Raw genomic sequence first — 24,054 nt, 5'->3', positions numbered from 1 at the left:
AGGAGATCGAGACCATCCTGGCCAACATGGTGAAACCCCATCTCTACTAAAAATATACAAATTAGCTGGGTGTGGTGGCACATGCTGGTAATCCCAGCTATTTGGGAGGCTGAGACCGAAGAATTGCTTGAACTAGGGAGCTGGAGGTTGCAGTGAGCCGAGATGGCACCACTGCACTCCAGTCTGGCAACAGAGTGAGACTCCATCTCAAAAAACAACAAAAGAAAGAAAAAAGAAATACTTAGCTACATAGAGTTCCCAAGAAAGGGGCACACATGAGGCAGTACCACATGGGGAAGCACCAGGATCGGAAAAGCAGGAGCAGGGGAAAGCATGGGCAAGAGCTCACTGTGCTTCTGCAAGTAAGAATGGTCAAGACAGGGTAAGCAAGCTAAGCAGGGTTAGGTTTCGCTTTTTGATTTTTTTTTTTTTGAGACAGGTTCTCATTCTGTCACCTAGGCTGGAGTACAGTGGTACCATTGTAGCTCACTGCAGCCTCAACCCCCGGGCTCATTTAATATTCCCACCTCAGCCTCCCAAGTATAGGCATACACCACCATGCCTAATTATTATATTTTTTATAGAGATGGGGTCTCACTATGTTGCCCAGGCCGTTCTCAAATTCCTGGATTCAAGCGATCCTCCCACTTAAGCTTCCCAAAGTCCTGAGATTACAGGCCTGAATTTCATTAGGGACTGTCCCTATTTGCTTAATATTTGACCCTGAAGTGGTTAGGACAGGAAGATAGTGGCTCCATGTGTGAGGCCTTGATAAAGGGGGTGGTAGAAGGGAATGGGCACTGAATTGTTTGGTTGCATATGAAAGGCACATACCCAGGTGAGACCTTTGCTACCACTTAAAATTATCTAGTCCTGGGATGGGCAGTCGGTCAGGATCAGCAAGGCCCCACTTGCCAAACAGCTGAATAGCCAGTGCAAGCTCATGCCTGTAATCCCAGCACTTTGGGAGTCTGAGGTGGGAGTTTTACTTGAGCCCAGGAGTTTGAGGCCGCAGTGAGTTATGATTGCACCACTGCACTCCAGCCTGAGTCACAGTGAGACCCTATCTCTAAACAAATAAAGCCAGCATAATAAAAACACATGTGAATACATGGATCTCCAATTAAAATGAGGCAGAGTAGCTATGAATGTCCCTTCCAGCAGGTAAGAGCAAGGACAGAAAGTAGAAGCAGGTAGTCTGTCTCCTAGGTCCACACTCCTGACACTGCTGCAAAAGAGGCAAAAGAAACTGTCCATTTACAATTTAGCTGAGAATATTCAATTGTGATATATGAAACACAGATTTTGCTATGAGCAAAAATAATCCATTTCTTATCAATCATTAAAAATCTTCAATCCTCCAAATTAAAATACATCACTGAGCATTGTGGAGCCCCCTCAGGTTCCCACAATGGAAAGGCTGGCTGTGGGCCAGAGTCTGAGTACAAAGAGGAGCTACACACACGAGACCAGATTTCTCAAGGTCTCTAGCGCCATGTCTCTGTCAGGGCCCTCTCAGCTGGCGCCAACTGCTCTCACTTCCTCCACGTGAAACTCACAGACAGATCCATGAAAGTAACTAAGCCTGGAACGACATATTCTTTAATCTCAAATTATCCACATCTAATGATACAGGAATTATTAGGAACCCCATATTCTTCAACTATCTCTGTTGTGGCCAGAACCACAGAGATAGCAAGAACAAAGAGTGGATGAGAAACCGATGTATGTGCTACTGAAAGAACATGGCATTTACCTACCCATCACATCTTCGCCAAAATAAAAGCCAACAAAGGTGTATTTGCAAGTCAAACCACCTGAAGCATATCTATGAAAGATACTAGGCAGAGGCAAGATCCTTTTGCACAAGACTTCCTCTGTTCCCTGTCATCACTGAATTAAACCTGGCTAGTTTGTTAAGTATTTTCACTGTGATTTTTTTTTCTTGGTTATAATAGTTTACAGGTATATAAGCCTTCATTTCAAAGCTATAGTTTTTGTTCTAGAAAATTTTATTTGCTTAATGTTACAGAAATGTAAGCTAACTCAGCATTTTTCCACTTAAGTTACTGTGAAAAAGAGACAACACAGTAGGCCAGAGACTGCTACTGTCTGATCCTGCGAGGTTCACCCTTGGCTGCAGTCTGGGATTTTAGGTTTTGGGAGGTTTCCCATTGTTCCCAGTAATGAGAAGTAGCTCCATGTGCCTAAATTGTCTGTGTAAACAATGTGGCTTACGCTTAATACCTCCTATTCTTCTGGAGGTCTAGAATTATGCTATGTGCTAGAAAATGAGTCCAGTACTAACTCGGAGCAATGGGTGCCCAATAAGACTTTCTGGAACACATCTCACACATGTTGTTCTAAGTCCCAGATGGAGCTTCAATTAAGCACATCCTGTGTGATTTATATTGAGATAAGATCCTCGAAGATTGTGCCTGGTTTCTTCTGGACTTCAGTTTGAGCCTTTTCCTTTTACTGAGTTTGCTTTGGATTCTTTCAGCGGGGTAAATCACAGCCATTGAGTATGACAAAATGCTGAGTCCTGTGAGTCTTTCTAGCAAATCATCAAATCTGGAAGGGGTCTTGAGGACTCCAGCAGTCATTCATTCTGATTTCTAAAATTGTGTACATAGGTCCATAAAAGTCCATGTAGTTTCTCTTTGAGGTCAAGGTATGCCATATATGGTGCCACCTATATGCACAGCTTTGTGGTAAACATGGTAGGGAAACTAAAAATTATAATAATAAAAATACTCTGCTGTGTATGGCCATTCACCAAAATACACATATATATTGAGGGTCTACTAAGGAACAAAAAGGAATGGGGCAGTGGTTGGACATGGGGATGATAAAGGAAAAGGAAATGGCCACAGTGTGTCTGGTTTGAGTAACCAGACAGAAATGAGGGGGACTAACTGATGTTCTTCAGGCATCTCAAACCACCTAAAACCACATGCATGCCTTAGCCCTTCTCTACTCCTTCTCCCCACCCGCTCCCACATTTCCTCAAACCCAGATATTCTCTGTCTTTTCTACAGTCACAACAGCTTATGCAGGCATTAAAGAGTGAGTTTGGTTTATCTCATTTGCTTGAAAGAATGGACAAGATGTACTATCAAATGAGAATGTATTATAAATAAATGAGCACAGTTTGACCCATTTTAGTAAAAATAAGTGGTGACCAGGAAACAAAAACCCACCTTATGAGAAGCAATAAAGAGGTAAAGACATGGATTCTGAAACCAGTGTCGTGGCTTCCAATCTCCAAACCCAAATCTCATAATTGTGACAAATTCCTTAATCTTTCTGTACCTCAGTTTTTTCATTTGTTAAAGGGAGAAAATAACACTGTGCACCACATGGAGCTGTCATAAAGGTTAAAAGAGCTGATGCATGTAAAACATTGAAAACAACGTCTGATACACAGTAATATGTAGTTTTTGTTCTCTTATGATGATTATGGGTGCATCTCCATGGCCAAGGTCATGGCCACACGATACGTGCATATAGGCTCAGTGAGTACAAATACAGAAAAGGCGTGGAATGATGACCAGTGGGTAATGACATGAGAAACGTCCAACCTGGAAACATGGATTTGGGGAAACTCTGTAGATCACTGAGAGTAAAGTGTCTTCAGCGCAAAGTAACTCACTCATAGGGTGAATGACAAGTTAGACAACAGCAAGGATCACGACAGATGGTGGGAAGTAAAGTTGTTTTACAGACGGAAGAAAGACACAGACCCTAAAAAGGAAAATGAAAGGAATTCACAGAGGCCAGGAAAGGACCTTCAAGTCAGAGATTCAGCAGTAGAGAGGTCCAAAAAGAGAGCCGGGGGAGGGAAAGCGGGTCAAAAGGGACTTCTGTGAGACCTGCTTAAGTCAGGCAAGAGTGGTGGAAGTTGCCATTTAGAAGTATCTGGGGAGTAAAAGAAAATGTAAAGGGGTGGGGACAGGTAGTGCACAGAACAGTTACTCAGGGCATGTGTGTGAGAAAAAGAAGGAATAAGCAGAGCTTGACAGGCAAGGAAGGATGAAATAGGTTGGAAATGAGGCTTGAAATATGAAAGCTATAGATTATGGGAAAGAAGTTGGTTAATAAGGAGAAGACTAAACAACAGAGTATGAAAAACAGAGGATCAGGCCCGGCGTGGTGGCTCACGCCTGTAATCCAAGCACTTTGGAGGCCAAGGCGGGCGGATCACCTGAGGTCGGGAGTTCAAGACCAGCCCGACCGACATGGTGAAACCCCATCTTAAAAAAAAAAAAAAAGAAAAACAGAGGATCTAGACAAGTTTGGTTGGGGACGGGTATGTGGATCTAATAACAAAGGGTTCAAGCAATCTTAGAAGAGGAATGATCCCTTCTCCACTGAGGATATAACGAGGCTTACAGAGCTGGAGAATTTTACATACAACCTTCCCCTGGAATACACAACTCCGAATGATATGCAGATCACCCTCAGTTATAAGATCTGTTAACAGAAATATTTAAGGATCCCAGTATAAAAGACTACAGCACTTCTACTCCTCCAAATAATTTAGGATTTCTATTCAAATACTGAGACAAACCACCAGAAAACTATGACTTTGGAACTTAGTTTTGTCTGTTTTCTGAGTTCTTTAGTATTAAGAACTAAGCAAAGAAATAAAAGATGTACAAAAGAACCAAACAGAAATTAAACAACTGAAAAATACAAAACCCAAAATGAAAACTCATTGGACAAGCTCAACAGTAGACTACATATGGCAGAAAAAAGAATCCGTGAGCTGAAAAAAAGTCAATAGAAATTAACCAACATGAAAAAAAGGGGAAAAACAGACCAGAAAAAGGGGGTAAAAATGAAAGCACAAGAGACCTGTAAGACAGTAACAAATCACTGGAGTTCCAGAGAGGAGAAAGAGTAGGGGTGAAAAAATATTTCGAGAAATAATGGTTGAAAATTCCCAAATTTGGCAAAAGGCATAAACCTACAGATCAAAAAGCTGAAGAAAAACTCAAAAAAATTCCACGTCACACACCTCATAACCAAACTTGTAAACACTACAAAAAACAAAACAAACAAAAAAAACCCACTTTGAACGCAGGTTGATAAAAATGACACGCTTACAAACTAGGGAACGATGGTTCAAATGGTAACAGATTTCTCATCTGAAACCATAGTGGACAGAAGGAACAAATGTGTTTCTCAAATACTAAAAGAACTACAGACCTTAAATCCTATATCCCACAAAAATATCCCTCAGGAATAAAGGGAACATAAAGACCCTTTTAGAGAAAGGAAACCAAAGAACACCTGTCACCAGCAGACAGAGCCTAGAAAAAAGGCTACAAGTTCACCAAACAGAAAATGTTAATAGAAGGTGGCTGTAATGTCAAGAAAGAGGAATAATGGAATGGGTAAAGAGATCAACAAGCAATACTCCCTGTGACTTTTCTAAGATATATTTGACAGTTGAAGCAAAAATTACATTTTCCAACATGGTGCTCCATTTTGAAGAGGAACTACTTTAGACAATTATATTAACAGGCAAGGTAAAGGGACCAATGGAAGTAAGGTTTCTGTACATCTAAGTGCTAAACTTTTCATAGCATTAACAGTGATTATGTTACATATGTACAGTGGACTACCTAAAGCAACCACTAAAAAATTAATACAAAGAAATATATTTAAAACACTACAAATATATCAAATGGAATTCTAAAAAATGTTAAAAGACCAAAAAAACCCCCAAAAAACCAAAAAACCCAAGGAAAAAAACAACAGGAAACACACACACAAAAAATCATAAAATAGCAGACATAACACTAACATAATTACTGTAAACTTAAATGGTCCAAATATACCAATAAAAGACAGAAGTATGCAAACTGAGGTCAGGCAGAGTGACTCAGACCTGTAATCCCAGCACTCTGGGAGGCTGAGGCAGGCAGATCACCTGAGGTCAGGAGTTCAAGACCAGCCTAGCCAAAATAGTGAGACCTCCTCTTTACTTAAAATACAAAAATTAGCTAGGTGTGGTGGCGGGTACCTGTAGTCCAAGCTACTTGGGAGGCGGCGGCAAGAGAATCGCCTGAATCTGGGAGGCCGAGGTTGCAGACTGCGCCACTATACTCCAACCAGGACCACAGAGCAAGACTCTGTCTCAAAAAACAAAACAAAATAAAAACAAAAACAAAAAAACTGCATATAAATCACAACCCGAATATATGCTCTTCACAAGAAACTTACTCCAAATATAGTGATATAGATAAGGTTTTAAAAAGTATAAATCATGCAATCATTAACCAAAAATGTAAGAGTGACCATATAAGTATTAGATAAAGAAATGATAAAAGTATTAACAGGATCAATAAAGGACATTGCATAATTATAAAAGGGTCAATATACCAAGAATACCAAGCAAACCTACATGTGTATGTACCAAATAACAGAGCTTTACATTACGTGGAGCAAAAACTGATAGAACTTAAAGGAGGAATAGATAATTCCACAATTATAGTTCAGGACTTCAACATCCCTCTCTCAGCAATTGACAGAAATACTACACAGAAAATCAGCGAGGACGTAGGAGACCTAAATAACACCACAAACTAACAGGATCACACAAACATTTATAGAAACTTTACCCAGTGACAGCAGAACACACATTCTTTTCAAACAGTTATGTAAAACGAGACAGCCTATATCCTGGGTCATAAGGAAAAAAGTCAATAAATTTAAACAGTAACATCAAATTAAAACAAATTAGATATGAATAACAAATAAATAGCATGGAATACTCCAAACACTATTAAACAATATACTTCTAAATAATTCATGAGTTAGAGAATATGTCGCAAAAGGAATCAGGAAAACTTAGAACTGAGTAAGATAATCAAAAACATATTAAAACTTGTGGGATGAAACTAACAGCAGTGTAAGAAAAATGTATAGAACTTAAAGCTTATATTAAAAAAGAAAAAAGCCTTAAATCAATAACCTAAACATCCACCTCAAGAAACCACTGAGTCGAATACAATCAAAGCCAAGTAGAAGAAAGGACACAATACAGATCAGAAGAGATATCAGTGAAATTAAGAACAGAGAGTGAAGAAAAATTAGAGATATAAAGTGCTGTTTCTTTGAAATGACCAGTGAAATTGACGTAGGTCTACAAAGACTGACAATGATAAGTGATACATTTCCAATATCAAGAATACAACAAGGAACATAAGTACAGATCCTGCTGCCATCAAAAGGATAAAAGGTAATATTTAAAAGAATGCTACAAATTAGAAAATTTACATAAAATGAACAATTCCCTAAGAAAATCTATAAAAATTCATTCAATATGAAATACTCTGAATAGTTCTATAGCTATTAAATAAAATAAATACATAATTAAAAAGCATCTAAAAGTAAATCTCCAGGTCCCAACTTGTTCACTGGAGAATGCTATCGAACATTAAAGGAACAAATAACACTGATTCTACATACTGTCTTCCAAAAAAACAGAAGAGAATTCCTTCCAATTCATGTTGGGAGGCTATTTATCATCTAGACATCAAAACCAAATAACATTTATCATTATTACTCATGAAATTAGAGGAAAACTTCCTCAACAAAATACTAGCAAATGAAATACTGTAGCATGGTATATATACAAAATTATACTCCATGACCAAGTAGGGCTTATCACAAGGACGTGAGGCTGGTTCAATACTCAAAACTCAATCTATGTAATACATATCAACTGACTATAGAAGTAACAGCATATAATTAAATCAATTGATGGAGAAAAAGCATATGACAAAATTCAACACTTCTTAATAACAAAAAAATCCCAGCAAATTAGGAATACAGGGAAACTTTCTAAACTCAACAGGGAAACTCTTTGGAAGAAACGTTCAACATCATACTAATAGGAAACTGTCCTTTTGATTTGGGTAGAAAAAAAAGGAAAAAAAAAATAGAGAAACTGAACATTTCTCCCCTAATATCAGGAACAAGGCATGGATGACTTGCCACTCTTCATATTCAACATCACACTGGAAAGCCTACCTAGTACAGTAACATGAGAAAAGCGAATAAAAGGTATACAGATGCGAAATAAGAAAAAAAAAACTGTACCAAATTGCAAATGACATTTCTATGTTTAAAATCCTAAGGATTCTCCCAAAAGAAATGACAAGAAACAATGAGTTTAGGAAGGTTGCAAGACAGCAAAATAAGACTGAAAAAATAATTATGTTTCTGTATACTAGCCAGTATCATGTGAAGTTGCAATTTTGAATATCAATGCCATTGACAATCACTCAAAAAACTATGAAGCTATAAGTCTTATTTAAAATGTACAGGAGCTATATTGTGTAAAGTATAAAACAGTAATGAAATATATCAAAGAAGATTTAAATAAATGAAAAGATATGCCATGTTCATGAACTGAAAGGCTAATAAAGATGCCAATTCTCAACATATTGATCTACAGATTTAACTCAATTTCTATCAAAATCCAAGCAAGAATATTTTAAAAACAGAAAAACCAATCCTAAAGTATATGTGGAAAGCCGAAGAAACTAGGAATGCTAAATGAATTTTAAATAAAAATAGTAAGAAAGAAATCACATTACCCAATTTTGAGATTTACCATACAGCTACAGCAATCAAGTAAACCAAAAGATAGGAATCAAGAAAAATTCTGAGCGTTAGTGTTTAAATCCCATTAAAAAAGGATTTTAAAAATCAAAGACCTAAACAGTCTTAACTGGTGCAATAAAATATGCGCATTCACGTTTCCTTTTATCGTTAAATATAAAAGTATTTCATAACTCGAGCCTTCATATTTCTCTTAAAAACAAGTGCTTCCCAAGAGACAATGTGGTAGAACAAAGACATGATGTTCCCAGACCTTCCCTTACTTTCCTGACACAGGACAGAAACGTACACACAAGACAACAGTATAAAAGCAGCAGTGTTTGCATTTCCTTTTCTTTTCTATGTCACCTCTTTTTATAAAAATTCCTGAGACAACACTGCACTGTAAACTATTGAGAAAGATGGAGCTAAAGGTTTTCCTAAGTGCATAATAACCACTGGGTGTGTTTCCAGGATGAATTCAGATGGAGAATAAGGCTCTAAGCTGTGTGATTTTCTAATATGACTCCTTAGGTGACAGATAATATTCTGCAACAGGTTTTCTCACAGTGAAGACACCTGTGGGGTTTCTCTTTGGTATGGTTGATCAGAAGCCATGTAAGATGCTTCCTCTTGCAAAAGATTTTCCTCAGTGGTGACATTCAAAAAGTTTTTCCCCAATAAAAGTTCTTCAATGTTGACTGAGGTCTGCCCACTTGTGAAAGGTCTTCCCACATCTGTTACACTGATAGGATTTCTCCCAGTATGCATCCTTTGATGCTGAGTGAGGGATGAGCTGCGACTGAAGGCCTTTCCACATTCACTACACTCATATGGTTTCTCTCCAGTGTGGATGATGGAGTGTCGAATGAGGTTTGTGCTCCAGCAAAATGTTTTCCCACACTCGATGCATTCATAGGGCTTCTCTCCACTATGAATCCGCTGGTGCCTTGTGAGGCCTGACCTGCGGTTGAAGGCCTTTCCACACTCCATGCACTCATAGGGCTTCTCTCCAGTGTGGATGCTGAAATGTCGAATGAGGTCTGCCCTATTGCTAAAGGCTTTCCCACATTCTTTGCACTCAAAAGGTTTTTCTCCAGTGTGGGCCCTTTTATGCAAGATAAAAGTAGAGCAGTGGGTGAAGGCCTTTCCACATTCACTGCATACGTAAGGCTTCTCCCCAGTGTGAATCCGCTGGTGTCTCTTGAGGTATGATCGGTGGTTGAAAGCCTTCCCACACTCGAGGCACTCAAAGGGCTTCTCCCCAGTGTGGATGACATAGTGGTGAATGAGGGCTGCGCTCTCACAGAAGGCCTTCCCACATTCACTGCACTCATAGGGCTTCTCCCCTGTATGAGTCTGCTGGTGCCACATGAGGTATGACCTGTGTTTGAAGACCTTGCCACATTCGAAGCACTCGTAGGGATTCTCACCACTGTGGATAATGTAGTGTCTAATGAAACCTGGCCTATCTCGAAAGGCTTTGCCACACTCTTTGCACACAAAGGGTTTTTCTCCAGTGTGGCTCCTGTTATGCAAGACAAAAGTAGAGCGGTGGGTGAAGGCCTTTCCGCATTCACTGCACTTGTAAGGCTTCTCTCCACTGTGAATCCGCTGGTGCTGTGTAAGGTGTGACTTGCGGTTAAAGGCCTTTCCACACTCCATGCACTTATAGGGCTTCTCCCCAGTGTGGACCATGTGGTGTTGCAGGAGGTATGTACTCTTGCTAAAGGTTTTTCCACACTCTGTGCATTCATAGGGCTTCACTCCAGAGTGAATCCTCTCATGCCGAGCAAGCAGGCGTTTCTTGTTAAACACTTTTTCACATTCATTGCATTTAAAAATATTTTCCTCTTCCTGAATAACTGGATTTTTACCTGATCCATGTGAGTCACAGTCATGGACATCATCTCCTAAGGAGACTTGATCCTGTATAATCCTTGAACACACACTATCAGCTGTCCCTAAACCATCATGTTTGGGGCTCATTTTTCTAGGAAGTGTCTCCTTTTGGGACTCTATCCCTGGTTGCAAGTATTCTCCCTGCATTTCTGAAATCCCATCCTGATCCTTGGGTTGCCCCAACTGGAAGTCTCCTAAAGCTCCTTGTCTTAGTTGGCCCCAGAATGAGATTCCTTCAGACAAGGCTAGCTCGCAAGTGGTAGGTTCTGTGTTCTTGGGTTTTCCTTTGTCATCTGAAAGAAATCCAACACACAGGAGGGCCTGTTAGTAATGTAAAAAGAGAAGAAACGAAACCACCACTTCAGTAAAGAGAATGAAGTTATACATAGTGCCTTTATGTCTGTTATATTTTGCCATATTGAACCCCAGATATATAATTTGTTTCTTCTCTTTTCCTTGGATTTCTGACTCCTTGAAAAAGAGACCAAGCAGAGATATCAGGTGAGGGAACAGGGACTAGAGTGGAGCTATCACCTCAATTCGAGACTGAATATTTATGTAAACATAACTCATTATGGGTTCCTAAACAGTTTATCCTAAATAGATGACTCTGGCTGACGTCTGGTGGCACCAGAAAGACCAACCAGTGAGTAGAAGGTTAGGCCTCTGAGCCACAAGATACCAGCTGAACTCTGGAAAAGGAATGAAGGCTGGAAACTTCACATGGCAATGTGGGCAATGTCACGTGGGCAATGATTTGATAAATTGTGCTTACGTAATAAAGCTAAATAAACTCTAAAAACCAGAGCTTCAGTGGGCCTCGGGGGTTTGCCATGCTCTGTGCACATATTTTCACACATCATTGCTGGGTGGGTAACATGTCACTGAGGAAGCTTTGTGTTTGGAACATCTTCAGCCAGCTCCACATCCTGTGTCTCTTCTAATTTGTATGCTTTGTCTGTAATAAACATAACTATGAGCATAATAGGTTTTAGAAAATTTTGTGAGTCTTTTTAGCAAGTTATGAAACCTGAGGGTGGTTTCAGGAAATCCCTGAATTTGCAGTTGGAGTTAGAGGATTTGGGTAGACCTGAAAGTCCCGGAGGACTGTGTCCTCAATCTTGAGTTTGGCTAATCCTGGGAAAAACATCAAGACAGTTTTCCAATAGAAGGTACCCAATGAGGTAAGTCCTACTTGTCACAAGACAAAGTGGGAAAGACACTGTAGCCTTAGGAGACAGAATATACAAAGGAGCTATAGCACACGAGTGGATGGTGCTGATGAGAGTCTAGGGGAAAGATGAGGCAGAGGGGAACCGATTCCCAAGATTCTGACTAGGTGACAGCTGTGAAGAGCAGTGCCACTCCCAGGAAAGGGCTCATAAGGCAGTGGTACTGGCACAGACATAATGTAAACTGGGAATAAAGAAAAAGAGAGAGTTCAGAAATCCACTTAACATAGCTGGGGCTGTGGTAGATGGCAAGGAGGCACAGCACCTTAGTGATGAGAGACTACTAAGGAAACAGAGCTAGAAAAATTGGCTACCCACATGAGGAATGGAAATATTGTATTCTACCACATTCCGTACTGAAAACCAACTTCAGATCAATAAAGACTTAAATGCCAAATGGCAAGTTTTACACCTTACAATAAAATAAACAAGAATACCTTTTTGATATTGGGTAGGGCAACATTTTTTCCACAAGGCACAAAATAATCAGGTAAATAAACCATAAATCAGACTACACTATGTAAGAAACTAGAAACTCTAGTGAACAAAGGATACTTTAAAGAGAGAGGAAGGACAAAATTAAAAACTAGACAAATATACCTGCAGCAAATAAAACTGATAAAAGATAGGTATACAGAATGTATAAAAATCAAATCAAAAAGAAAGCCAAACAAGTTAACTGAAAAATAGGCATTTATCATCAAATAACATCTCACAGAAGAAAATCTAGATTGGCTAAGAATCATATGAGACACTAAACCACCTTACCAATGAGGAAAATGCAAATCAAGAGCACAAGAGATCCATTTGATAAGCAAAAACTGAGGGGCATTATAGTTTCAAGTACTAGACAGGATACGGATCAATGGAAACATCTAAAAATTCCTGAGAGAAATGTTTTGATATAGGTCCTTTAGAAAACAATGGGAACGATCTTGCAAACTAGAACATTTGCATAGTCCATAATCTAATTATTTCACTCCAGAAACATTAAAAATGTGCCCCTACACATGTGAAAGATGAACAACATATATGAATGTCCATAGCATCACTGATTATGGAGGATAAAAACATGTAAACAATTAAATACTCAGACAGTGAATGAATATAGGAATACATTGTGAACCATGAACATTTAATTGTTTTATTTTCTTCAAGGGTAAGGAAGTTGAGCATATTTTTACGTTGAGTACAGAAAGGATGAAGTTACAAAACAGGCAGAATGTAAGTGAAGAAAACATGTCCATGAAAAGGTGTGATGTAAACTCTTGAAGAAACTGACCGTGGCCAAGGGCAAGACCTCTTCCACCAGGGGAAAAGAAAAGCTACTGATAGGAGAGGTTGAGATGAATGTGTAAGGGCTGCTGATCAGACAATGTAAGTAGATGATACTGTCAACGTGAAAACCTGCTGATGCATCATCAGCAGTCATATGCTGAGACACTGGTGGATGGGGAAGTATTAATTGTCTGGAACAAGGTCTGAATGCTGGAGTACCCCATGCAGGAAAAAGAGCTGACCAGCGGCATAAAGCAGATACAAATATTAAGTTTTGGGAATCTATTAGCATCCCCTAGAAAAAAGATGGTAAGAACTTAGAATAAGAGCACAAGTAGAGCAGGTGTGGTGGCTCATGCCTGTAATCCCAGCACTTTGTAAGACGAAAGCAGGCGGATTACCTGAGGTCAGGAGTTCACGACCAGCCTGGCCAACATGGAGAAACCCCTTCTCTACTAAAAATACAAAATTAGTTGGGCGTGGTGGTGCATGTCTGTAATCCCAGCTACTCGGGAGGCCGAGGCAGGAGAATCGCTTGAACCTGGGAGGTGGAAGTTCTGCTGAGCCAAGATTGTGCCACTGCACTCCAGTCTGGGCAACAAGAGTGAAACTCCATTTAAAAGAAAAAAAAAGCAGAAGGATAGGTCTGATGGAGGTGGTAGAAGGATGAATTCAGGAGACATATATAACGTGAAATCAAAAGGATCTAGAGATGGCTGGATGCAGGGACTCATGTAGGAGGTGGAGGGGTTGACCTGTCTGAGGCTGGGTCCAGTCCCCAATAATCTGCCTGGATGGCAAAACCATTCACTGAAACTTGGGAGGTGGCAGGAACGAGCATCGTCATGGGTTCCTTCTTAGGCATGTTGAGTTTTGTGCTTTTCAAATTTTCAAGTGGAGATGTGGCACTGAGGAGGGAATGATCTGGAACAGACTCTGAAAGGCTAAAAAGGGATTGCACAGACATTCATGGACTGGATGAGCAGCTCAAGGGACCTGTGCAGGCAGAGACCAAGGCTCTGCAATAGCACCAATCCACACACCTGACAGACGGTCTCAGTGCCCTCAGCAGCCTAGGTGTGGGACAGAAAGGTCAAATGTCACCTTGAGGTTTTTGGAAAACAGGCAATACAGGAAGAAATGGGAAAAGGACTGCTTCTTAGTGTCTGACTGACACTCACGGGACGGGTGGAAGGAGAAGGTGGGAAAGGCTGGTAGGCAGAATATAACTGGAAAGAGACATTGGGAGAGAAAGAAAGGCCCTATTCCCCAGAGTTCAGAAGAAAATGTGACACAGCATCACTCTTTAGGGTTAATAATGACATTGTGATGAGTCACTTACTATCAGAAACTATGAAGCTTTATGCATTAATGTATTGAATAATTACATCTTCAAACCGCCCAATGGCATAAAAATATTTTTTTCTTTTTTTAAACAAAAATAATTTCTAATAGCATTTTTCAGGAACGGACTGAGTGTAGTGGACAGAGTAGGTGCTCACCAAAGCATCTGCTCTTCTCCTTGCACAGGCAGCTCAGCCACAATTCCTAGACTCACGAGCCCAAGTACAGTCAAACGCCCAGTTCCCATGCATGAAATACGGGGGGAGATGGTATTTCTGGAAGTGGGTGTGACTTCCCTTATTCCCTTAATTCTCTACCAGCAAGAGGATGTCAGGACAACCTGAAAGCAACAGGTTAATGACAGAAGGGCCCTGAGTCCTGAATAACTGTGTGGTAGAGAATTCCCTGCTGACCCACACAGACCTCAGTATGAGTGAAAAAGAATTTTCATATGTGAACCATTTAAATTTTGGAGTTTGTTGGATATAGCAGCTGGTGTTAACTTAGCCAAACTCATATACAAACTTCACTAGGGTCACAGAGTAGGTGACTGGGAAACCAGGTTTCAGGCCCACAAGGTTGAAGCCCCAGGACCAATCTCAGTTCATATACCTCACTCCTCCCCAGGAGTGCTGACAAGTGTGATAGGGCTGGGAGGACAGAGAAACCACAGGTCAAACGGCTCCAAGGCTCCCAAACCCTTAGAGAAGCCATAGTGAGAAGCTTCCCAAGAGATCCCAGGGCCAGTGGTCTCCTCACAGTCTCAAACCTGCAGGGATTCCCACTTGCTCAGATCTTGGCTCCTACCTGGACGGGTGCCTTGGGAGAGGTCTTCCTTCCTGGTCCAGGGCTCCTGCCCATGCTCTAGGTGGTAGATCAGCTCAGGTCTGGGAACAGGACACCCTGTTTATGGAGAAAGAAAGTGGACACATGGATGTTGGTGAAAGGAAATACAGACCTACAATCTAGGCTGAGACTTCAGGATGGGGACCAGACCTTGGAATGAAGTTGCTCCTGTGCATGGGAACAAAAAGCTGGCATGTGACCTGGAAACCAAGAGCAGGCCATGTCATGCTGCCATGGAGTCTCTACTCCTGACAGTAAGTAAAAAACTAGTACTTATAGGATATAACCATGTCCAGGGGACTGTGTCAAGCATTTAAATGCATTATATCATTTCAAAAGTGAACAATATTTATGGAATACCTTAGAGAAAAGTGATATACTTTAAATATTAAATATTGATTTTCATTCAAAACAAGGTATGTGTCTTCATTGATCTAAGTCTTTTTTTTTTTTTTTTTTAACATCCTAAGCAAGGTTTTATAATGTTCTTTCTCTAAACCACAGACTCAATGAGTCTGTCACCTAGGCTGGCGTGCAGTGGCATGATCTCAGCTCACTCCGCCTCCCAAGTAGCTGGGACTACAGGTGTGTGCCACCACACCTGGCTAATTTGTTTTGTATTTTTAGTAGAAATGAGGTTTCACTATGTTGGCCAGACTGGTCTTGAACTCCTGACCTCAGGTGATCCACCCGCCTCGGCCTCCCAGAGTGCTAGGATTACAGGTATGTGCCACGGTGCCCAGCCATTAAATGAGGATTCTAGTTGAGGATTACCTCACAGTATCCCCAGGAAGTCCATATCATAATCAACACCATTTTGTTGACAAAGAAACCCAGGCTCAGGAGGTAAAGTGATTTGCTAAAGAGCACACAGCTGGTGAATGGCTGAGTCAGTAAGGAACTGGTCCTGCCATCCTGTGCTGTTTAACCACAAAGCTCCACAACGCTGCCCAGGAAGTGCCAGGTCCAGGCATGCCAATGACAATAATTGTGATGAGATGACAGTAACAGTGCTGGTGGCGAGAGAGATTGCAAGGGCTCCCTGCACACAGCCTGGTCTCCCAGGTGCTGTTCTGAGCCCTTTTCATGTAATAACCCTTGACCCTGACAATAGCCCTGGGATGCGAATACGTTAAGTCCTCATTTGAACAATGAGAACACTGAGGCACAGACAAGTTCGGTAACTTGCCCAAGGCCACAGTTTTTAAAGAACACAGCTGGGGCTGGACACCAGGGTTCTGGCTCTAAACCCTAGTCTCCCAAGCACCACACTAAGGAGGAAACCGTGAGCACCAGAGTGGGTGGCAGAGGGTGGTGCTGACGCAGAGATGTGAGCTGGATTCATCCTGAGGGACCAGCGACCAGAGCGATGGGCAGGTTCAGTGACTCCAGACCCAGCATTTCGTGAACCATTAAAATGTTTAAAAACTGAACATCCTACTATGATATGATTACATGAGGACATTTACAGAAACTTCATATAGCAGCACAGTGGCTCACATCTGTAGTCCCAGCTACTGGAGAGGGTCTGAGGATCACAGTGAGCTATGATCTTGTGCCACTGTACTTCAGCTTGGATGACAGGGTGAGACCCTGTCTCTAATATAAAGAAGTAACGAGTAGTACCTACTTTCATCAATATTTTACAAAAGAAGGCTGGGTGTGGTGGCTCATGCCTGTAATCACAGCACCTTGAGAGGCCGAGGTGGGTGGATCACCTGAGGTCAGGAGTTCGAGACCATCCTGGTCAACATGGTGAAACCCTGTCTCTACTAAAAATATAAAAATCAGCCAGGCTTGGTGGTGCATGCCTGTAATCCCAGCTACTCAGGAGGCTAAGGCAGGAGAATCACTTCAACCCAGGAGGCAGAGGTTGCAGTGAGCCAAGACTGCACCACTGCACTCCAGCGTGGGCAACAGCGAGACTCTGTCTCAAAACAAACAAATAAACAAACAATGTTGTTTGGTCCCTGTGAGCTCATGCTGCTTGTTCAGGGCTGTGAGCCTAAGGCTGCTCCCTCTGTAGAAAAGGGGAAATTACCATCAGTTTGCAGGATGTTAAGACTCGGCACTAAACCAGACTTCTCCTCAAATGCTAAGGAGGCAAGAAGAGAAGAAATAAAAGAACGACTTCCTGGGATGTCTCTCGGTACCAGCTCATAAAGTGTCTGTGTAAGCACTCTCCGAAAGATAGTTTCTCGACCTTAGCACAACTGACATTTAGGTCCAGATAATGCTTTGTTTGGAAAATGGCGGGGAACAGGAGGAGAAAGGATCTGTCCTGTGCATGATGAGGATGTTTAGCGGCATTCCAGGTCTCCACCCACTAGATGTCAACATCATCATTCTAGTTTTAACGACCAAAATGTCTCCACACATACCCCAGCATCCACTGAAGATCAACATCGTCCCTGCTTGAGAACCACTAGCTTAGAAAGACATGAACAAGGTAAAGGTAAGAGACTACAGTGAGAAAGGGGCCTCCCTGAGATATAGTGGTCAGGGAAGAGCTGGGTGAGGGGGCATCAATGGTGCTGACTGCAGCCATGTGAAATGCTGCATTACCCTGAGAACACTCATCAAAGAGAACAGCAAGTGCGATGGCCTGAGATGGGTGGGCACTTGTGGAAATAGCACGAAGCCCATCAAGGCTGCAGCAGAGTGACTTTAGAATCAGAGGACGTGATGGCGATTGAAGGGTTGTTTAGAATAGTACCTGGTGGTACCGACGGTAAATGTCTCCTGGGGACCTGCCTGACTCAACCCTTCTTGGAAAATATCCCACTGCCCCTGACACCACTAACTGGGCTGTGGAGCAGATACATAAGCAACCAGGCACACCCACGCAGATCCTGCTCTGGAACTCAGACAGAGGCCGTCTATGCTGGGCAGTGGGTGAGAGATGGAGGGAAGTATGAGCTGGAGGTAGAGCAGCATCTGCTGCCTCAAGCATGCCTCGTCGAGGCCAGAGAAACAGACAAGAAATCTGGAGGGGAAGGAGAGATCACAAAGAATAAAGCCTTGGGTGGCTATTCTTCCCTTGAACTCGCTGAGGTAGAAAAGAACCATACAGAGTAGACAGAGACATGAGCAGACAGAGAAGCCAGGACATTACTGTGGTGGGTCTCAGTTCCTACACCAGCCCCTCGTAATACACAGGTGGAAAGCCTACCGTTGGGGTCTGCAAAACACCCTGTTTGCTTGCAACACCTTCTCCTCTGGCTGGGAGCCAAAGGGTACTCTATTTCTCGCCCAAAGAGATACAGGGAGACTGTACAGCAAGAGGTGAGTGTAGAAAATGACTGAAGCGTGGGAAGGAGGCAAAGCAGGCTCGAGAGGCCCTCTTGACCCGTTAGGCGTGGAGTCAGAGGATGGAATGAAGGAGGTGGCAGGTCCCCTGCATGGTGGAGAGGGAAGGCCTTACCCAGAGACACCAGGAGCCCACAGTTTTCCAGCATCACCTCCTGGTACAGGGTCCGCTGAGCTAGGTCCAGCTGCCCCCACTCCTCCTGGGTGAAAGTCACAGCCACATCATCAAAGGTCACAGACACCTGAAATGTCAAATAGAGGGAGTAGAGTTTGCCCTGGGACTGTCACACGTGCTTTGCTGGAAAAGGTGCAGCAAGATCAAGGCCCAACTCACTGAGGACCTCCTGAGGGCCTAACTTTGTAGCAGGCTGAAGGAGGAAGGTGGACACTGCTTTGGATAGATTACTGTAATATAAAAGAGAAAAGCCTCCCATACAGGAGCTATCAGAGAATGACAGCAGACAATGGCAATAACTTGTAGACTGTGAGATGTAGACAATTAGAGTTCAAGAACATCAAAGGAATGAGAAAATAATGACAATGAAAATAGTAACAGTAATAATGTTGACAGCAACAGTGCCTGAGCCTCACTGGTCCAGCTCATGCTGAAGGCTTCATGTTCTGTTTTAAAGCAACTACAAGTCCCCAACTCTGAAGTCAGAATTCTCAAGTTTTAATCTAAACTCCTGAAACTGACACTTGCCAGTTTTTGTGATCTTAGGCACCTCAGTCATTTCTGCTTCAATTTCCAGATCAATACAGAATTCCCAGTAACAGACATGAGTTATTCAGAGCTTGGTGGACTTTTGAGATTTTATTAATCCTCCCACAGCCCCTGAAGTATTACTAAACACCACCACCAATCACCTCCATGTCACAGTCACTGACCTAAGGCTAAGGGAGCTCCACAGATTCTCCCAGTGATTTTTTTTTTTTTTTTTTAAGAGACAGGGTCTCACTCTATTGCCCAGACTGCAGAGCAATGGCATGCTTAGAGCTCACTGTAACCTCAATCTCCTGGGTTCAAGCAATCCTTCTGCCTCAGCCCAAATAGCTGGGACTATAGGCACACGCCACTGTGTCCAACTATTTTTTTTTTTTTTTGGTGGAGCTGGGATCTTGCTATGTTGCTCAGGCTGGTCTCGAACTCCTAGCCTCAAGCGATCCTCTCACCTCAGCCTCCCACATCATTGAGACTTCAGGTGTGAGCAGCAGGCCCAGCCAGAGTTTCACATCTTATAAGCAGACACAGGATTTTAACCCACGTCCCTCTGCTTCAGGGTTTAATACTGTGACCCTAACAATCCTCCATCAATAATGTGAATCTACGATAATAAAGTTGTGAAGCATTTCTACATACTTTTACTGTTTAATCTATTTTAGCAGCTCCTGAAACTATTCCCAAGACATGGGCAAGGCCCTCATCACCAAACTCACCAGTGCCAAATGCCTGAGGAGTGGCAGTGCCCGGACCAGCTCACTCTCTCCCCTGGACCCTTGGGAGACTGCGTAATGAACCATCAGCCTTTTCCCTCCTTGAGTACTGCCAGCAGGGATCCCTAATGCCAGCGTCCTTCAGGACCAGGAAACTCAAGTGGCCGAGGATAACGCAGGTTGTGGTCATGAGAATCCGGGCTTATGACTGGCCAAAACGCCTCATGGGCTGAGGTAGGATGAACGTCCAACAAAAGACCACAGGATCTTGCTCTTCCAGGCCACGTCTCAGCTGGTGGGGATGGGGGAAACCATGGTAACCTCACAAGTCCTCTTGGACCTCCTTAAACAACCAATACACTTTGCCTTGGTCTACACAGTCCTCTCTACTTGAATATCTACCTTTTGCTTCCAATGGCCCCTGTGACTTGCTGGAGGAAAACTGCAAAGTTCACCTCCAGGGCTTCTCAGCCAACTGTCTGTAAAAACAAAGGCTCTGGTGGCCCACATACTAAGTATGAGTTTCTGTTACTCAACTACTGTGACTTTCAGCAGGTAACTGAACAGGTTGAAGTCTTGACCTCTTCTTGTGTAAAGCAGTGTTGATGACAGAATGTCACTTTAAGGAGATCAGGATTAAATGAGATGATAAATAATGCCCACCTCTCAGTTCACATCAAGGACTTAATGAAGGCCGTTATAGTTCTTGTGTTATTATTTATGCTCTTTGTCCCCACAAAGTCTTTAAGACCTCAACTCAGCAGCCGTCTAAAATCTTGCCAGATTCTCTATACAAAAACGCCAGACCAAGGGCAGGTGAGAAAGGGACTACTTTTAGTCTGAACTGCCATGAAAGGCCTCTTCAAAGAAGTGACATTTGAGCAGAGCCAACAAGATGTGAAAGGGTCTTGCAGAGATCTGAGGACAGTGTCTGAAGCTGAATGAACTGTAAAGGTGAAGCCTGAGCGATGAAAAAGAATTCTGCGTGATCAGATTGGTGTGTCTGAAGAGCTGAACCAGGGAGCAAAGGAAGGAAACGAGGACGGAGGTGGTCAGCCATTGCGGACCCGGTAGGGACTTGGGCAGCCCATGGCTGAGAATTCGGCTTGTGTGTGTGATGGGAGTCCCTGGAGTGGGGCTTCATCTATCCTTCAACCGATTATTGAGCACCTATCAGAGGCCTGACACTCGTGGCGATGGTAAGCTACAGAAGGGCTAACTACAAGTGGGGCATATTATGTGATCGGTTAGGCTGAGCACGTATGGCTTTCTCTGCTCTTGGTCCTCTGTCGGAAGCGGAGGCAAAAATTAGGGGCACAGTCAGTTATTAATCAAGTCCTATTTGGGGTCTACTGCCCACAAATTACCGTTTAGCTTCCTGAAACGTCACCAGAGAGTAATCTAGCTCCTTGCAAGAGTAACTTAAGGCAGACTGGCTACCAGAGTTGGTTATTGCAGAAAAGGAGATTGGTTTCCCGGGAAGGTTGCTACAAATTGTACGTCATAGCCCTATTTCTATGCATAGTTTGGCTACTGTTCACTTGAATGTTCAGCCTCTCAAGTACCACCACGACAGGAGATAACTAAGTGACGAGCCTGCTTCACGTTTCGTAAACAAACAAAACTACAAAGAGGAATCCTGTGACTGTCTTGGCTTCCAGGCTGCCCAGAAGGCTTCTCCGAACTAGGAGAAAAGCAGCGAAGCCGAAACCTGGTCCACTCACCTGCGCCGGGTCCGTCAATGCCGTCGCCATACTGGGACCCTGCAGCCCTAGCGGGGCGGGTCCCGCGGGCTCGGCCGAGCCCCACCCCTTCCCTGCGCAGGGCGCGGTGACCTTGGCTGACAGTCGAACTACCCCGTGACGGGGAGGCTCACTGTTCACTCCGAGACGCAGAGGTCGCTGTCTGCCTCCTACCTGCTCATTTCTCCAGAGCCGCCCGGGAGGGGGCGGCGTCCCACCGCCCCTCTCTAGAGCCGGCGTGGACGGAACCGTCGCGCTCAAATGACGCTACACCCAAATGCCGGAAGTCCCGCCCCAAGCTTCGCGGCCCACAGAAAACGCCCCTGTCCTGGACCATCATTGGCTCCAGTGCCCGCCACGTAGCGGGCAATGCCTTCTGGTTAACGTAGTTTTTCTCTACAAAACACTTGAAGAAGGGACTCATCCTGAGCCGGTAGGCCTCGGCGTAAAAGACGCCTTCTTCTGTCCCGGGGGCACAACTCGGAGGCCAGGGGGCACAACTCGGAGGCCAGGGGGCAAGCTTGAAACCGTCCATTCTTCGCCGGGGGAAATCGAGCCCCAGGAGAAGGCAGGGACATGTGCCAGGGTCAGGGCCCGTACAGAGACTCTGGACCAGGCTCCAGACCCTGATTTCCACCTTGTGTTATCGCCCCTCCCGATCCTCTTATACAGACCAGTGGGCAGTCAGAGTAACCAAAGGAGGACGTCGAGCGGCGCGGTGGCGCAGGCCTGGAATCCCAGCGCGCTGGAGGCAAAGGGGTCAGATCGCTTGAGCCCAGGAGCTCAAGACTAGCTTAAGCAAAAAGAAAAGAAAAAGAAAAACAACAAAAATGAAATAAAATAAAAACAAATAAACAACAACAACAACAAAAGACTAGCTTAAGCAACATAGGGAGACTGTACCGAATATATATATATATATATATATATATGAATGAAACAAGCTGAGTGTGCTGGTGCACACCTGTGGTCCCAACTACTCAGGAGACTGGGGCAGGAGGATCTCTTGAGGACAGGAGTTTAAGACCAGTCTGGGTGACAGAGCAAGACCTCAATGATACAAAAGAACAAATAGTCTGGGTGTGGTGGCTCAAGCCTGTAACCCCAGTGCTTTGGGAGGCCTAGATGGAGCATAAATGAGCATAGATGGAGAAAGGAATGGAAAGAGGTGAACGTCGTTAAACAAAAATTACAGGAGGCCACTGTTTTGGAGCTCCTATAGCAGGCCCCACGACCAAACCAAAATGGAGTGTCTCATGCTAAATGTCATCTAATCAAACTGAAGCTTTAAGGAAGCAGACAGATCCCAAAACAGAGCAGTTTTTCCTAAAAGCAGATTTCACTCTGCCTGAATTAGTGAAATTAGGAAGTCCCTCTGCTTTAACCCTTAGGAAAAAAGCAACCTGTTAACCAATCAGCTTTTTATTCTATTGTTCCATTTCATTGTTCTCACCTTACAAAACCCACTGTTCTGCCACTGCCCACTGGGAACCCTAATTTCCCCAATTCATGAATCATTAAAGCCAATTATATCTAAAACTATTTGTTGTAATTTTTGCCTTTTGACAACTCTGAACTATGGTTGCAAACAAGAAAGCAATAAAGTCATGTTAGGAATTATGATAATCCTTAAATAATTACTTTATACAGACTGGGTGCCATGGCTTACACCTGTAATCCCAGCACTTTGGGAGGCTGAGGTACGTGGATCACCCGAGGTCAGGTGTTTGAGACCAGCCTGGCCAATATGGTGAAACCCCATCTCTACTAAAAATACAAAAATTAGCTGGGCTTGGTGGTGTGCGCCTGTAATCCCAGCTACTTGGGAGGCAGAGGCAGAAGAATTGCTTGAACCCAGGAGGGGGAGGTTGCAGTGAGCCAAGATGGCGCCATTGCACTCCAGCCTGGGTGACAGAGCAAGATGCTGTCTCAAAAAAAAAAAAAAAAAAAAGAATTATACAAAGCCTTAGTAGTCTCCATTGGTGACTTTTTTTTTCTTCTCATGACTATGAAGGTTAGAGAATAAAATCCAGCTTCCAATGATTTGACAATACATATGTGTAGGGAGCCAGAGTAGCCCACCTCGTCTTGGAGGATCAGCAGCACAGCAGCTGTGAACTTTGGGTGAACTCCAGAGAAGTGAAACCATAATAGGAGGATGTGTATAACTCGGGGTAGAGCAGACAGGCCTAGAGAGATACCAGCTTTCACTGACCTTGCTGCAAGATAGTTGTTAGCTGAAGTATGTGAACTGAAGTATGAGAATAATAACCACAGGCTGTTCTAAGTAACTGCACCCTCCCTCTGCTATGTGCTTTGTGAACAAATAAAATGAAGTACACTGAAAC

At 43.1% G+C, this 24,054-nt stretch overlaps 1 protein-coding gene across 1 annotated transcript; it reads right to left on the bottom strand.

The window, feature by feature from the left end:
- Positions 1 to 566: 566 nt before the first annotated feature.
- On the bottom strand, positions 567 to 21,967 carry ZNF805 (zinc finger protein 805). Its single transcript, XM_012465351.3, has 4 exons — positions 21,689 to 21,967; positions 18,646 to 18,772; positions 15,183 to 15,278; positions 567 to 10,814 (listed from the first exon to the last, which is right to left on the bottom strand). Exons 1-4 carry the CDS (start codon positions 21,716 to 21,718, stop codon positions 9,184 to 9,186), a joined length of 1,884 nt encoding a protein of 627 aa, XP_012320774.1. The 5' UTR covers positions 21,719 to 21,967; the 3' UTR covers positions 567 to 9,183.
- Positions 21,968 to 24,054: the final 2,087 nt, after the last annotated feature.

Source organism: Aotus nancymaae, unplaced genomic scaffold (genome assembly GCF_030222135.1).
Source record: "Aotus nancymaae isolate 86718 unplaced genomic scaffold, 86718_ANA_hifiasm-v0.15.2.pri h1tg000069l, whole genome shotgun sequence".
NCBI lineage: Eukaryota > Metazoa > Chordata > Mammalia > Primates > Aotidae > Aotus > Aotus nancymaae.
Note: the sequence above shows the minus strand (reverse complement) of the source record. Positions and strands in the feature narration are given on the sequence as shown.